We start from the raw sequence: 16,750 nt of genomic DNA, 5'->3' as shown, positions 1-16,750 counted from the left end.
ATTACTCCCCAGCTTCCTCCGTGAGCCCCAAGAGCAGTTGCTCCATCAACTCTGCTCATGTTCATTTGGTGAACAGTGACATTTCCCCTGCTTTACAACTGAAGCTAAAATAGCCTCTTTCATTTCATAACTTCCCAAACTTCATCTGAAACATGTTTTAGGCAGCAGCACAAGCATTTGGAACAAACTGGGGTTATGAATAGCTGTGAAGAACCAGCAGAGGATCAAAGTAAATTAGGCATTGAAAGAAGCATCTCTCCCCTCTTCATGGGGCACTATACTTTGAAAAGATTAGAAAATACCACAAATTGGAAAGCAACACATCGTCTTTGAAAACACATTTCCATGAAAGCAATTAAAACCACCATTGATAGCTTTTTTAATCATAATTTATTGAAGTGCAACAAAACAAACCATAGACAAACACAAGAAGTTCCTCATGTCTCATCTGTAAGGCAGTCCTTTAGAACAAGCAGCGAGGAGCTCCTCCGAGTACAAAGGCCAGGAGCGACCACAGTGCCACAACACCAGAGACTCTATAGGGCAAGAATAATAAAATGCTGTTAGGCTTCTTGTATTTAGGGCTTAATTTTGTTCTTATTAAGCACTGAGATTGTTTTCCAACCTGTGTCAGGCCAGCAGTTCACCCTGCACAAGCACTGCTGTCGCCACCTCAGGAGAGGGATGAGCTTTAAATCTAGAATTCTCTACTACTATTGAAGTACCAACTCTGCCCTAGAAAAAACACATCCATCCCGCCCCTGGGAGACTCTGCCTCTCTCTCCTCAAGCTTATTAAAGCCAGCACTACAACTACAGCTCATTAAGATAACCCTCTGCCCATAATGACAGCGCATACATAGTTTTGTGCTATCTATGGGGTAACATTCCCCAGTTAATCTGGATGAAGAAGTCCAGCTGCCCAGGGCTGAAAGCTCACAAGTCAGCAAGCGAGCCTGCTCCTGAACCCCTTGTTCTCCCGGAAGGCTGGCAAAAGAACATCGCACAAGAGCGCAGGCTGCTGCTGTGACAGGGCCAGGCACCCCGAAAGGCAGACTTTCCCCCCTCCCGGTTCCTGCGGTCTCCGTTACTCACTGCAGCAGGCAGTTCACGCCCGGAGAGTGCCTCCAGTGGCGGTAGACAGAAATCCGCAGGTGAGGGTGATGCTTATAATCTCGCAGAACAAGCCTGACACTGCAATGAAAGCAGATGTGATGAGCCGCGGCTTGCAGGCTGCTTAAAACATCTCTCAGCTCAGGACAGGGTTGTCACAACAGAGGGAGCGTGGGATGGAGGTTTGTATGAGAGAGGCTCAAGGGACTAAATAAGACTTCCCACCACTTACTGCTTAAATTTATTGGAGAGCAGAAGGAACTGGTTCTTTGAAAGCCGCCTGACATCAAAGCTACAAAGAGCTTTGAACTCCTGGTAAATCTGCCTCTCGTTCAGCCCTGGCCAGCCTCGGACATGGACAACCAGGAGAGGGGGATGGTGGCAGGGAGTATCTTCCCCAGAAAAATTCTGGAAAATGGACAATACTAAGACATATCCGAGTTCAGAAATACTGTTGAAGCACTACTGATATAAACAGGGAATATGCAAAACGTGGCACATAAATAAGACAGGTTGTACACCACAGCTGCTGCTGTAAGATAATGTTTCTTTTGTCCCAGGATCCTTTCAAACATCAGTCATAAAAGCAAACTGTCACCGTTAATGAGAAACCACCAGAGAATCAGCAGAGTAAGCTGACTAATGCCATCTTACAGGGTAACAATACAAACACATTCCACAAAGCTGAAATTCAGCTCATTTGCCATTTTGAAAGGTCAGTTGTGTCACTTGTATGATGACAACTGCTGCCAAAGTGGGCCCAGGCACTGGTGGATTTTTTCTCCTCTAATGAAGCCGTCAACCAGGCTACTGAGCTACGCACCCCCCAGACTGGTCACAGACCTGCCATTCATACGCACAATGCTTGAAACACCACCTCGGATGAAATTCACTTTGTTCAGGTACTCGGCTAACACGGTGAGATACTGAGGGAAAGAGGGAGCAGCCTCCACTGCATCGCTACATCAGAAAACAAAATGGAACAGAGTTTTGTTTCTCCAGCACCACACAGTCTCTCTGGAGCAAGAGCTCCCAAAGCAGCTCTTTAACTAGTGACAAAACAGATGTTTCAGATCTTAGGATCTCCTACAGAAGTCAAAAAGCTGCAAGCGAAGTGCAAGCAAAGGGAAGGGATTTGAGAAGTTGCCCCTTAGGAACTTAACTGAAGGCACTGAATCACACAGATATCAAAAATGGAAACTAATGGAAAATGATTTGACCCTTGCCCAAGTGAACTGAACACGAGACAGCCAGTTCAAGGGTAAAGGAGTCACAGTGCCATTTCCCAACCTCCGCGCCACCGCATGGCCCCTGAGTTCATTTTTAAAATGTCAGCTTTGACATAAATCTACTACTTTCAGATGTATAAAATAAAAATCTAATTAGGACAGTGACATTTCCAGTAACACTTTCTCTTATCCAAAAGGAAAGCCAGCCTGCAAAACAAGAAGTCAGCCAGAGCGAACTGATGACTCTTTCCCATAGGACCCATCCATGTAATGCAATTTTCAGTAAGCACTTAAACATCACTCACTCTGTGGATCTGCACAGTAGCAAATGGGCTGCCTTCAGAAGAACTAGGAGGAGAAATAATGAGGTGGCATTAGAACAAAGCTAGAGAAACATAACTAAGCAAACGGAAAGCAAAAACTCACTGAAGTGCAGCTAAGTTACTAAGAGCAACAGACTATATAAACAATATATTTCTTAGCATGCAATGGAGCTGCAGAGCGGGAAAGGTATTTCTGAGTCCAACACAAACTCTGAAGAGGTGTTGAAGAGGCATTTTACCTGAACCACAGAGAAATGCATCATAGCCTGCCTCGTGAGGAGATTTCTTCTCAGCTGTAAGTGTCCAACAAAACCAAAAAGGAGTAAATACCTTTAGCATGCTGTGGAAACTGCCCCACTGCAGGGTCCTAGCATTCATAAGATCCACTGTTCAGTTTTGGAGTTGTGTCCTCCCGCCCTTGTCTCTGTTTCCTTCCTCACCTTGAGGCCTTTACACCCTATAGAAAGTCTATGCTTCCACCATGCATTTTAAAACAATACCAACAAAAGAGCAGCAGTTACATGAATGCCTGAAAAGCTTAGCAAGAAGCACATTAGAAACTTTCACAAAGATCTAAACTAAACTGCGTTGCGTATGTTATCAATGCTATGGGAAGCATTTCAAACACAAGGAGGCCCTGTGCTGCCAGGAGAAGCAAGAAACGCCTGCCTTGCAGGCAGTATCACACCATGTACTGAGCACAATCTCCTGCACACACAGCACCACTAACCCTGCACATCAGCCACTGAGCTCCTGCGACTTTCTGGGACTTCCCTCCCATTAGCTCCCACTACCGCCCATTCCAGAACCATTGTTTCCCACCTCCCCTTGCCCCTTCCAAGGGCTATCGATGCTTCATAGCCACAAGCCAGGCTCAGTTCAGCCCAGCTTAGTGTAAATGCCATTTGTGCTAGCAGCACCATGTAAGCCTGCCCTGCATTACCTTTGGCAGCTACCAGGGACATGCAGAACATTTGGGAGCCCAGGCTTCAGGTCTGGACAAAAATGTGTATGTGCAAATTCAGCAGACGCACTGGCACTCACTCATGGTTTGCATGCGGACATCCAGACTGTAAAACAAACCCCTTTTTAGGTACCTGATTTTGAAGACTTGCTTAAAAACATACCATATCTTGAGCAGTCACTTGCAAGAGCTATCTCAGGGCACGTTGAATCCTTGGGATTTAGGTTGCTGCTGAAGACAAGAGGATGTGTAAGATGTTTTTCTTTCCTCAGTATGTTAGAGACAAGTTTGTGTTCACTAGTGAGCTGTGGCTTCATTTCAGGAAAAGCTACTGAAGCCTTTAAGAGGAACTTTGCTAGCATCCTGTGAAAAGGCTAGAAGATACTTAGTTTTCAGGAAGAAAATTGGTAGATATTATTCATCTAACTCCTAAACATTTCCTCAGTCTCTTCCCACAATCAAACCTTCTAAGCAGCAAATTTGCTGCAATTGCATGCAAAAAAATGTGAGCAGAACTAAAAAAAAAAACAAAACCAAAACCCCAATGGAAAACTCCAAGGAAAGGGATTAACTAGGTGGTTCTAGATGGTTCTATTTGAATGGGGAACTCTGGAACATAGATTAATAAACAGATATCCATGGAATGACTGAAATAAAAGAAAGAACAAGTAAGCATAAGACCTCTGAGAATCTGCAGTCTGAAAACAAATACACACACACCCCTCACCCCCCAAAAAATCCCCCATAAACCGACCTCAGAACCACAGTGCTTTTTCCATAAGCACTAATTTTACATCTCCTTCTTAGGAGTAACCAGGAGAAATAAGAGAGAACTCTACCACATCACAGCTAAGCTCATGCGATACGGTATCCGCTATTGTGCTCCAGTTGAACATTGTAGTTAGTTGCTGCTTTGGGCTCAGTGCAGCCCTTTCTTGGGAGCTGGCATTTGAAATTGGGGTGTATTTTCACTGAGAACTGAAATTCACTCATTCGTTTCATAACATGGCATAAGTAACATCCAGCTCTAAAGCTGTACGTAAGGGTGTCTGCAAGGCAAACTTGTGACCAATGAGGTAATGGTGGTATGAGAAGTGACTTAGAACAAATAACTTACTCCACAATTACTTTATAAGAAAAGATGAGCAAATAATTTGCTCTTAAATTTAGAAAGACAAGAAACCAGCTGAAAAACATTTGGGAGAAGGGAAAGTATGAACATATGAAATTACTGACTTTGAAATATCTTTCACAACAAAGGGATTGCTGAAGGCTTTATAGCCCACCACTTACCTGCACAAAACTGCATACACCTCCAGCAGACTAGATCCCCGAGGAAATCGACATTTCTATAAAAGAAGAACATGTTAGAAAACCAATCAAGACAGACCTCGTAGTAAGTGAGCTCATTTACTGTTACTGCCAATTCATTAAATGAGATCTAAAAATCAGAATGGCTCAGGACAACAGAGAACAGTTCTGTAACCACAGGGCACTAAGAAAAGATATCCTCTCTTCTGGGTGAAAGACAAGCTTTAACTCCAAACAAAAAGACCTTTTCATCTCACCTTCCATATGGATTTTGTTACAGTCTTGGTGTCTATGAGGACAGGAAACAGGTTGTGAATGTTCTTTTTAAATTCCTCATAGCTTTCTGAAAGCAAAACACGTGGAGAAAAACATCATAAAAGTGGGGAAAGGCCAATGGTATTGTAAATGAATAAGAAAGAGAGGTGAAGTCGGAGGAACAGTGCACCACTCCAGCAGTTAAGAGCTCAGAAGAGGCAACTAGTGCTGCTGCTTGCTAAGCACTGTGGGTGGCTGGGGTGGTGAGTGACCATGGTGCTCACTGTCCCATCCGCACTGCAAACGCAGCAGCCTAGGGACAGCAGCTATGTGCAGCATTACCTGGAAGGGGCTTGTAGAACTTGTCATGAAGATGCATAAGGTCCAAGAGCATGTTGTGTCCCACCAGAGGCTACAGGAAAAACAAACATAACAGCTCAGTGGAGCATATTTTTGAGGAGAGCTCCGAGATAACCAACTTTAGACACGCTCAGCAGGCTGCAATGCTCATAGGACTGCTGCTTTCAGGAGATCAGACCTGTGGGCTCTGAGGAGGGTATTTTTTCAGCAGCATTCTGTTCTCAGTGGATGTAAGGAGCTAGGTGGATTCTCAGTTCAGCTTAACATTGGTAAAATCTTCCATCAGGTTTATAGGCTCACTCACAAGGGCAGGGACAGCCTATGCACATCATCCATAGTCTTCTGAAGCTTAAATTCATTTAATAATCTCCATATAGAACATGAGAATTTCTACATGTAATCACACCAATGGTCTACATGGTCCAGTAAACTGATCGGTTACATGCTGAAAAGCATAACTTGCCCAAAAGGCAAGAATCTGCTCAAGTTTCTTCAATGGTGACTCATGCTGTGTAACACAAGGGTTTTTAACATTGCAGACTCCTGCATTTTCTCAAGTGAAGCAAGAAACACATTGCAGAGTGGGTTCTGGCTCCCTCTACCCTGGCTGCACTTGGTTTGCAGGAGTAGTAGAAAAGTAGCACAGGGAAATCGAGTGTTTGGATCCATAACTCTGAGCATGCTTTGGGAGTGGGACCTGGTCAGTAAGATGTAGTGTTTAACAGTCATTTTTTCTAAACATGACTGCAATCCAAGAATTAATCCCAGTTTTACTGACAAGAGAATGATCACACTGAATGACTCGAGTCATTTAATACAAATTACTACTTTATCTTCCATCATCTGTCAAATGAGATTAGGGATAAAGCATTTTACCTTCTTGGCTTGAACAAGTATCTGGAAGAGGTTGGTGAAGCCCCGGGCAGACAGGAGAATGAGCTCCTTCTGGCAGCAGTCATAAGGAGAGTTCTCCAGAAGCCGACGACGCTCTGGATTCACTTTTTTCACCATTACCTGAAAAGAGCAGCCACTGGGTATCTCAGCCTAGTGTCAGCCAGTTGCATGTACACTGCTTTCTGGCGTTCAGCAACCCTGAGGACAAGTTCAGCTTCCAGGTTACACTGGATGAAGAAATAGTGCATCCCCTGGGACCTCAGGACTGTCCCACTTCTTTTCCATATGGAAGTGCTCCAGGAACAAAAAGAGACCTGCTCTGAGGGTGTCTTATTAATGCTTCTCATTAAGAGGATGGTTCCTACCACAGGTTTTTCTGGAGCACAAATTAATAAAATCCGATTTACTTGACACCAGTGTGGAAAGTTCATGGCACAAAAAACCAGAAACAAACAGCAATCACACAAAATCCCCAAAGGCTGCGCTTCAGGTGAGAAGGCTGAGTAAATCAGTCACTCTGCTGACACTGGTTATCAGACCAAGATAATGTTATTGCAAGCAGCTGCCTAGTATCATACTTATACTATATTTTGAGAAGTCCACAGCAATAGGTTTAATTCAGAAAATATTGCACCAAACTTAAAATAGCAATAGCAAATAGCAAAACAGCAAGCCACGTAACAGACAGTAAAAGTCTGCAAAGCAACTACAAGGCAGAAGGCAGCAAAGGAAAACCACAATAAAAGGCTAAACCCTGTACATCCTTGTGGAGGTATTGAAGGAGAGATCTAACAAAGTCTGGGGACACAGAGAGGGTCCCTCCAGGAGTGCCTCAAGGACAAGTACTTCCAGCTCAGGGTATTTTGTTAGCTACAGGACAAACAGATACCAAAGTTACTGTTCTCTGGATTCCTTTTCTTGGGATCCCACAATCAACACTTCCCAGACATTCCTTAGTCATTGTTTTTGCCTCCTCCTGGACCTTATCATTAAAAGTACAAGCAACATTTCAGAGTCCCTGCAAGAATGCCAGTCCTATCAGCCTAGATAGAAACCATCTTTCCAAAAGGTCCACACACATTTCCATCTCACCTTCTTGATTCCAAGAGACTGCGTCCAAACATTTTGGAGAGCCTGTCTCAGAACCAACTGAACTTCAAGCATCTGATAGCCTGAAACCAAAGGAAAACAAAAGTGCACAGTGAGCATTTCAGTCACGTAAGCTTTTGTTAGGACACAGAGGGAAGGAGACAACTAACTGAAAACATGAGGGAGAAAGGCTACGACTCTAAAAGACTGAGTGTGGTTTTGGAAGGTTTCAGAGCAACAGACCCAGAAGCCAAGCACACAAGAGGTACCAATGCATTTCTCCTCCTCCCCCACCACAGCTGATAAGGAACTACCCCAGGCCTCTTTTGAACAGCATTCAAAAAGACACCTTAATCAGTCTCACTGCTTACTTAAGTAAATGTCTTTCTTGCCACAGGTGCTCACCATTGCCAGGCACTATTAAAAGTATCAGTATCCTGTCTGCTACAGCTGACAGAGCAGATACAAAACCCAGCACATCCCTCACACCCTGCATTTCAAACTCTGCAAAAAACCATCAACAAACAAAGCCTTGAATACTTTGTCCTCCCTAACCTTTTCTGTATTTTACTCCCTGACCTAGAGGATTAAGATTTGGTTTCTGCAAGCAAACCTACAAACCATTCTCTGCTATAATTCCCTGTCCCTCAGCTCCTCCAAAACACCACAAATTCCTCAGCTCTGCTATAATGCTCCCAAAAGCTAACACAGGGGGTGAGTAGCCTGTTTATCCCCACTGACACATATATTTCACCATGAGGCTCCTGTTGCTCCATTAGAGGGAACAAACCCTGAAAGGAGACCAACCTTTCCCTCCTCCAAGGCTATGACAGCAAACAAAAACCAGATCATCCAGGATTTAAAACAAGTCAAAAGTTGTCCTGGTTCAGAGCAACTACAGATTCTCCAGTTGCTGCTCTGAAGAAGCAGAAAATGGAAGTCAGTTACCACAAAGCATGCTCCAAGCACCTAGACATCCACTGCCACTACAGGAAGAACACCTGTCCCTACGGAGCAGAAAAGCAGAGCCCAGAGGTGAACGCCTGGCAGGAACTGAGGTGTAGACAGGGGCACAAGAGACGTAAAGGCAGGATGGGAACTGGTGCTTTCCCTCTCAACAGAGCAGTTTAAAAGAACAGGCAGCAAAAGACAGTAGCAGCCCCAGGGGTCCAGGTGAAGTGATGAAGCCACTCAGAGCCCGCAGGTGCCTTAGGAAGGCACCCTGTTTCGTACCACTCAGATCCTGCAGAATCATAGTCTCTTCTTCCTCTGCTGCAGCTACCCAACAGGTCACTTCATCAATAGCTTTCTTCAGCACATCCCTGTCCAGAGCACTAAAGCAGGACCAGGAGGAAAGAGGCATAGTGTGAGAAAAAGCTCTTTACAGATGGAGCTGTGTGCCTGGCTGTGAGAATGCAAAAGCATCATTTCCCAACAATCACCCAAATTCTCCAGACTGTGTCCTGGGATCTCAATCTTCCTTCAGAGAGACCATAGCACGCTGGAACAGCTAGCAGCGAGGCATTTGGACAAATAGCCTTTAGTATTTCTACAAAATGTTATTAGAGTGAAGGTGAACAGTCAGTACTGAGGAGCCACCTCTCTGAGTAGCACTCACCTGCTCACTTTCCTGCTACCCTCTAAGAGATGCTGGTGAAGGATCTTCTCTTGCGCCTCATTCATGTATGGGATTCCATCTTTAAGGAACTGAAGCAGGGGAAAAATGCCAGGCTGGTTATTCTCCCTGGACTTGCTTGTAGTAAATTAGAGAATAGCAGGTGAGCCAGGTCCAAAACTGGCATACACTTGGATGATGCAGGTGTTCCTCATTGTCAGAATATCCTCTCCAAATATAGAAACTGCACGTAATCCAACATCCATCCTTATGTAAAGGAAGACATGTTTATGTATGGAAGAAAGGATTTTTGTCAACTGTAATCATTCTTTTTTGCTCTGCTTTTACCTTTCCTTTAGCAAGATACTTCAAGAGCTGAAATACCACAGTACTTCCTAAACAGTGCTCTTCTGTGATGGCATAGACTGAATTTTATGGGAAACGTGGCAATACATAAAAAGCAGATAAACCGAGACTTCCCTACCTTCGGTGCTAGTGAAGACTCCCCCTGAGGTATGTTTAGTAACTCCTCAGCTCACCAGAGACAGGTTTTCTATTTTTGAGATAGGGAAATGTCTTAGCCTGACAAGGATGAGGTTATTGCCTCTATGGCAGTTCAGAAAAACCAGCACTCACTCTCCCTGTTGATAATGAACCTACTGATGCATTCGTACTTCAGCAAGATGCCATTTACCCCAGAAATGTAGCATTTGGCAATATTAATCCTAATTTCCCCTGTAATTGCACAGACTTCCTCTATTCTAGATTTCTGGCAGAGACATTACGTACCTTATTATAGTCAAAGCCATAATGAGACAGGAACTGAATGCTAGATGCAGAGAGGGTGAATTCAACATCCATAACCCCCCATGTCGAAGGAAAGAGAAAAAAGTTGTATGAATGTACCACATACCTACAATGAAAAGAAAAAATCTCTCTAGAAAATTATTACTGGAAGTAACTCCTCCCAAGAGGGAGAATAAAATCTCAACTTCACCGTCTTCATTGTAACAGAAAACTGCTTTTTTACTTACTTGTTTGAACTCTCATTTGAGAATATTGCCAGCCCTGCAAGAGAGGGAAACCTCTGTTGAAATGGCAATGTTTAGCTGGATGTCTTGTAGGTAAGGGATGTGGGGGTCCCCTGATGGAGTGCATGTTTTCCATTCACTAATGTCACAGTGCAAATCATTAACAGCATAAACTGCCAGGCCTGCGAGCTGAACAGGGGCAAGCTTTTAGTGCTAAATGGGAAAAGGAGTCAAGTCTGATTAAATAGCAAATAGATTGAGCAATGGGTGAGAAGAGGTGATTTGGTGATGAAAATCTCCAACTATGCATACACAGGTCTGTGGCTCCAGCTACACTACAAAAGCACCTGGAAGGAGCTAGGCACCACAAAGGACAGAAACATGGTTTTTACCACTTAGGCTTTGGGGATTGGGTTTGTTTTTTAATTTGGGGGTTTTTTTCCCTATTATTCCCCAAGAAACACACTAGTGGTAGGGCAAAGGTTAACATCTTTAAACTGAAAGAGTGTAGATTTAGTTCAGACATAAGGAAGAAGTTCTTTCCTGTGAGGGTGGTGAGGCACTGGAAGAGGCTGCCCAGAAAAGCTGTGGCTGCCCCATCCCTGGCAGTGTTCGAGGCCAGGTTGGACAGGACTTGGAGCAAGTCTGGTCTAGTGGAAGGTGTCCCTGCCTGTGGCAGGGGGGCTGGGACTAGATGAGCTTTAAGGTCCCTTCCAACCCAAACCATTCTGTGATTCTATGAAGATCTTACATATCTTAAGGCTTTAAACAATATTTTAAACAGCTTTGGAAGTGGTTTCTTGACCTCTAATTGGTTCTTAACTGCCAATAGCCCTCTACCACCAGCACAGGACTGTTCTCGTGTGGATTTTTTTAATTATTTTAGGAATGTCAGAAACGCTAGCCTTCATTTTCCTGATAGTCCCCTTACTCTTACACTATAGCATATGACACAACTTTGAACAGGAGCTGCCATCATCTACTTCTTGCTTGCATCCTCTGTTTTAAAAGCTTCCAACCTTTAAATATTAACTTTAGACCAGTAAAAAGTATTAAACATCGGGGGTGTGGGTGTGGAACACAGCAAACGAATGTCTCTGTAAGGAGTGAATTAAGACCAGAGCTACCTGCAGGGCCTGACGGCTGGCAAAAAGCCAGTTACCGCTGAGACCTCAGGAGGTTATTGTCTGTGTCAGAGCAGCACTTACCAAGCTGAGTAACAGTGAAGTGCTGCACACTCTGCCTGGCCTTCAGGTACCGCTCCACAGGGGAATCAAACAGGCTGCAAACAGAACCAGAATTGGGGGAAGGGGTGTGGAAACAAGGTTTGCAACACGCAGGTGGCTCACACAGAGCTAGAGCAGCAAGCGTCCCTCCCACTTGAAGTCCAGCAGCTTTACCTGGGCTTGTCATTTTGTGGGGAAGCTGAATGTAAGCCAGTAAACTCCATATCAAAGGCTGTTGAGGTAGAAAGAACACACAAAATCACTATACATCAAAATGAAGCATGCATTTCGCCAGCATCGGGACAAGGATCTCTGAAACATCTCTCTTCACCGTAACCTCTATGTGAAGAACTCTCCTGCTGCCTTATCCCTGTGACAGGATGAGGGACAGGGTCACTCACACCACCTCCTCACCCTCTGGATTATGTCTCCCACAACTAACACCCTGAGCCCCCCACCCAGCACCTCAGAGAGGGCTCTCTCCAGCCTGTTCTAAAGCAGCCGGTACACAGCAGCGCCATTGCCTGCTCATGGTCAGTGCCCGCGCCGCTACGGCCGGGCCCCGGGCCGGGCGGGGGCCGCTGAGAGCACCGGTACGAGCCGGCGGGTCCCCTCGCACCGCGGCTCACCCAGGAAGGCGGCGCGGCGGACACGGCCCCTCAGGCGCGGGAGGCGCCGCCCGAAGTCGGCCGCCCCCACCTCCATGGCCGGCCTCCGCGCTGCCCCGGCCTGAGAGCGGCCCAGGCCCGCCCTTAAAACAATGGGGAAGGCAGCGCCGCTCGGGCCGGGAGTGGCGGCGAGGGGCCGGGCAGCGCGCCCGCAGCTGGCGGGGCGCGGCAACAGCGGACAGGTGCGGAGGTTTGGCTGCGGAGCCGCTCCGCAGGGCCTGGCACACAGGGGCGGCAGAGGCGGCTCCTGTTGGCATCCCCGTCTTCAGAAATAAAGATCACACAAAGGCTATCACTGTCTGTGAGCTATTAGATATCATGGAACAGCACCACGAAGAGTTGCTGGAGCCGGTCCAGAGAAGGACAATGAAGCTGGTGAAGGGTCTGGAGAATGTCTTACGAAGAATGGCTGAGGGAACTGGGGTTGTTTAGTCTGAGGAAGGCTCAGGAGAACAGAGAGAGGAGGTGGCTGGTCTCTTCTCCCAAGTGACAACTGACAGGACAAGAGGAAACGGCCTCAAGCTGCACAAGGGAGGTTTAGATTGGACGTTAAGAACAATTTCTCCACCAAAAGGGTAGTGAGGCATCGGAACAGGCTGCCCAGGGAATCGGTGGAGTCTACAAACACTGGGCCACAGGCACAGAGCCGCACCAGCCTGGCTGGCTTCTGAACCCCAGTGCTGCTCCTCCGATGGGCTCACACTTGCTGCAGGGATTACACAGCCTGGATGTAGCCAGGAGCTCTGCCTATGCCTCAGGGAGACAGGACCGTGGCATCGGTCTGTGGCCAAGCAGCAGGCAGGCACAGACGGAGGGAAAGGGGCTTCTTACTCCCCCACAGCTGGCATTTCTGCAGCCTCCCTCCTGGACAGGTGAGGTTTAAGCTCTTAGAATCCAAGGGTTGCAAGAAAGCTGCAAAGGCGAGTTTAGGGGTATTTAATGTTTTTACCAAGTTTAGCACATAACTGTATTACAGTTCTAAACATCTAAACATGACTGCATTTTGCTAAATTAGACCAGCAGTGTACAGGGATCAAATAAGCATTTGCAGAGTTCAGTTAGAATAAACACAAAATCAAATATTAAAAATAAAATGTACTTTAACATCACTGAACTCTGAAGTAAATTCTGTTAACCTATCAGGCTGACCTATGGTAACAGTTTATTCTAACCTTAAAGGTGTCGATAATTTTAGAATCAAGAATGACACATTTCTGTCCGCTTAAAAATATTTTATTATGAGATGCCACGTTCAAACTTTTTCAGCTCTGAACCTTCACTGTGCCGGCACACACACACCTAAAGAAGTGATCGTCGTCCCTTGTGAAGTTTTGCCAGTGCTCTCCGTTTTACTTATAGATTCTTCGTGGCTCACGCAGAACGACACCACCCTCCTGCATAGCTTTTTCGAATTCCTGAATCTTGTTTAAAAGAGAGAGAGAGAAATAAATAAGAAGAAAAGCCATTGGCACCAAAATATCAGTGGAGACATGTAGCATGGAGGAGCAGAGGTAACAGCCTCACTGAAGCATAACAACAGAACTGCAGCTTGCCAAAGCTACCCTTTTGAGTGTCATGAGAAGGGATTGTCAAGCCACAAAAGAAAAACTAATGGTGAAGAGCAGTAAAATTAATGCTTAAAAAGAAAAAAGAGCCTAAGAAGCGTAAGGAGATGGTACTTGCCGAATCACAACGATATTCCCAGGGGATAACAGCTTTAAAGTTCACGAAGTTGATTCCTGCTTCCAAACAGCGCTGTGCCATCACGCGGCCAAGGTTTTTGCATGCTGCGACTCCCTTGGGACTGTACAGGTGTTTCTTTATGGCCCACTCCCGGGTAGAGGCAGACAACACAACATCCCCGTTAGAGCGCTCCACAAAGGCTTCTACATAATGCTGTGTCCGCTCAAGCCGTAACCTGAGTGAGAGAAAGGACTAACATGGGATTACCATGTCTTTTCCAGATGTAATGAGAGGAACCATTCAAATGCTTAAATGCATTAGTGACTCACTTCATGAAATAAAACTGAATATACTATGACTATTAATAATGAATTCATAATACTGCTTTTGTTATCTAGGCTTTGCTTGTTAGGACATAAAATAGGACTCATATTGCCAGTTCGAGAGAGTGAAATCCCAAGAGTAACTTCTCCCCAACTACTCAGGTGCATGGTTCTACATTGCCTCACACCAGCAGCCCCCCAAACCAAGCACTGTGCACCTATGCAGCGTGGTGCAGGTATGTGTGAGCTGGGGAACTGCTCTGGCAGGAATGTGATGGCGGGTTTGCTATGTGGTCTCTTAAAGGCTGGCGCTTACACAGCGTGAAACGACTTGTCGGGACTGGCACATGGTCAAGCAGTACTTCATAAACCACAACACATAACCACAGCATCAGGAACAACTATTTCTTACTGCACTGAGACAGTATCAGATTTCCAAGTATGAACAAACTGGACGTGTGTCTCTCCTCAAGAACAAAATGATTTTTGACTCCCCATCTTAAGATGAACTTATTTTCCAGGGGACACGCAATCTGCATTGTCTAATAAAAGAAAACAAAAAAAAACCCTAAACAGACTATTATGGTGCCTCAAATAAAACAACGATGCATGGCCAGCACAGAAGTAGGAGAATCCCAAGTTAAAACAGTACTGGCTTAAGCAAAATTACTGCTACCTTGACAACAGATGGCAAGATCTTCAATGCATAGGCTAACTTTCACATGATGCTAGCCTACTGTTCTCTGAACACAGCAGATACCTGTTAATTAAGAATAACTGAAGGGGCAACTGATTCAGCAACCCAAAACGCGTATTTTGTAGAATTTCTACCTGGTGGGTTTCTGGGATTTGGTTTTAGGTGGGGTTTTTTGTTATTGTTTTGGGTGGGAGATTTTGTGTTTATTTTTCTTTTCGAGTCTTCATTTCTGCAGGTGGCTTCCTGACTCACCTATGCCAGAATTCACGCTTTGGCCACGTTGTCTTCCAGCCACGCTCCTTCCTAGCCAAAGCCAACTGCTCCAAGTTCCGAGGATTCCTGTTAGTGAAGTCTGGGGCAACAATCTCATTTTCGCTTGTGTCCACTTCAGTTTCAGGCTTGACACTGGCTGTAGCTGATGCAAAACGAAGACCTTGTCGGGGAAAGCAGAAACAAAATTCCAGAGACTTAAAAAAAGAATAAATTAAAAGTAATGCAGACAATACAACAAATACATTACAGAATGATGCAGTTTGTAAAAGTTAGCAGGGCAAAATCTGCTTTGAAAAAAACCCAAACAACAAACAGATGGGATACCAGAGCTCAATCAGTTTCTCCAATTTATGAGATGAACTATAAGCTAAGACTAAAAAAGTATACTAAGCTTTAAGCCTGGTTCATAGCTTGTACATAAAATACAAATTCAGGCATGACTAGAAGATTCCTAGGATTATGGCTTTACAAAATACTGAAGGTGAAATACGCAAAGAACCAACGACAGAGCTACCAAATAACAAGGTACAAATCCGCCATCCTGTCGGGCTGATCATCACTAATTAACCTAACAAACATGAATTTAGAGTTAGGCTTCCAGGCCCACTCTGCTACACAACTTATCGGCGCAGAGAACCAGTGGGAACCTCTCACCATAACGGGGACGGCCTCTCCAGAGACTCCAGAGACCAGGCCTCCAGAGGACGGCCTCTCCTTGTCAGACCGACCGACCGCCCCGGCCGGAGACGCACCAGCAGCGCCCCCGTGCCACAGCAGCCCGAACCGCCGTTACAAGCGGGTGCTCGGCACAGGCCGAGCACGGCGGAGCAGCCCCACCAACGCACCGGCCGCCGCATCGCCCTGGGCGCGGCCCTCCGCCGGCAGCACAGGGGACGCGGAGCCGGGAAAGGCCGGCATGGCGAGCTGCAGGGGGGCCGAGCTTACCCACTCCATGTAACCGGAGCCCGGCGGCCGCCAGCGACAGGCGGCTACGGCTGCTCAGCGCCATGGGGAGCCGGCGCCCGCCACGGCCTCAGGCGGCAGTCACCTCCCCTCCGCTCAGGGGCACCTGGGCGCCGCCATCTTGGCGGGGCGGGCAGCTTCCCCGGAAGTGGGCTTTTAAGGACTTCCGTCGGTGGGTGATGATGTCCCGTGGAAGCGCCGGGCACCGCGCAGTGTGGCGGAGCACCCGCGGTGCGGTTCGTGTGGAGCTGAGTGGTGCTGTCAGTCGTGTTACGGAACAGAGCAGGAAACTCTCCCCTCACCCCAGAGACCGTGTTTAATCGCCCTCTCCTCTGGAAAAAAGGCGCGAAGAGATACTGACCAGCACGCCCCGCGGTCACGCCTCCTTGAAGGGGCCCAAGGAAGCGGCCGCGCGCTGGGAGGCGCGTTCCCAGCGCCTGTCAAAGCCGCGGGAGAGCGGTCAGAGCCGCCGCTACTAAAACCAAAACTGCGGCTTCTGCATCGCCTGTAGACCTGCCGTTTACCGAACCGGGCGCAAGCGGCGCCGCAGGGCGGGCGATGCCGCCCATCCCGCTGCAGGGTTACCCTGAGCTCTCACAACGCAGCACCCCTCGGGAGGCGCGGCCATCCCACACTGAGGGGAAACCCTCAGGCGGCGGCGGCAGGAACAACCTCCCCCCAGCACACACCGCCGCGCCCGGGAGCGGGTCGGGAGCCGCGGTGCATGCGCGCGA

General features: G+C 46.7%; 2 protein-coding genes across 2 annotated transcripts; both read right to left on the bottom strand.

Annotated features, from left to right (window-relative positions):
- Positions 1–371: 371 nt before the first annotated feature.
- PNLDC1 (PARN like, ribonuclease domain containing 1) lies at positions 372–12,114 on the bottom strand. The gene is made up of 19 exons (XM_030498790.1): positions 12,039–12,114; positions 11,584–11,641; positions 11,392–11,465; positions 10,187–10,220; positions 9,942–10,065; positions 9,156–9,244; positions 8,771–8,871; positions 7,541–7,620; positions 6,431–6,568; positions 5,537–5,606; positions 5,197–5,282; positions 4,922–4,977; positions 3,792–3,859; positions 2,904–2,957; positions 2,647–2,689; positions 1,973–2,072; positions 1,345–1,520; positions 1,095–1,193; positions 372–536 (listed from the first exon to the last, which is right to left on the bottom strand). The coding sequence occupies exons 1-19, from the start codon at positions 12,112–12,114 to the stop codon at positions 464–466; spliced, it is 1,599 nt and encodes a 532-aa protein (XP_030354650.1). The 3' UTR covers positions 372–463.
- A 1,174-nt stretch (positions 12,115–13,288) lies between these two features.
- On the bottom strand, positions 13,289–16,749 carry MRPL18 (mitochondrial ribosomal protein L18). The gene is made up of 4 exons (XM_030498792.1): positions 15,999–16,749; positions 15,033–15,213; positions 13,761–13,995; positions 13,289–13,498 (listed from the first exon to the last, which is right to left on the bottom strand). The coding sequence occupies exons 1-4, from the start codon at positions 16,060–16,062 to the stop codon at positions 13,427–13,429; spliced, it is 552 nt and encodes a 183-aa protein (XP_030354652.1). The 5' UTR covers positions 16,063–16,749; the 3' UTR covers positions 13,289–13,426.
- Between the last annotated feature and the right edge of the window lies 1 nt (position 16,750).

The sequence above is a fragment of the Strigops habroptila genome, chromosome 10, assembly GCF_004027225.2.
Source record: "Strigops habroptila isolate Jane chromosome 10, bStrHab1.2.pri, whole genome shotgun sequence".
Lineage (NCBI taxonomy): Eukaryota > Metazoa > Chordata > Aves > Psittaciformes > Psittacidae > Strigops > Strigops habroptila.
This window is presented reverse-complemented; position numbering and strand designations above follow the sequence as displayed.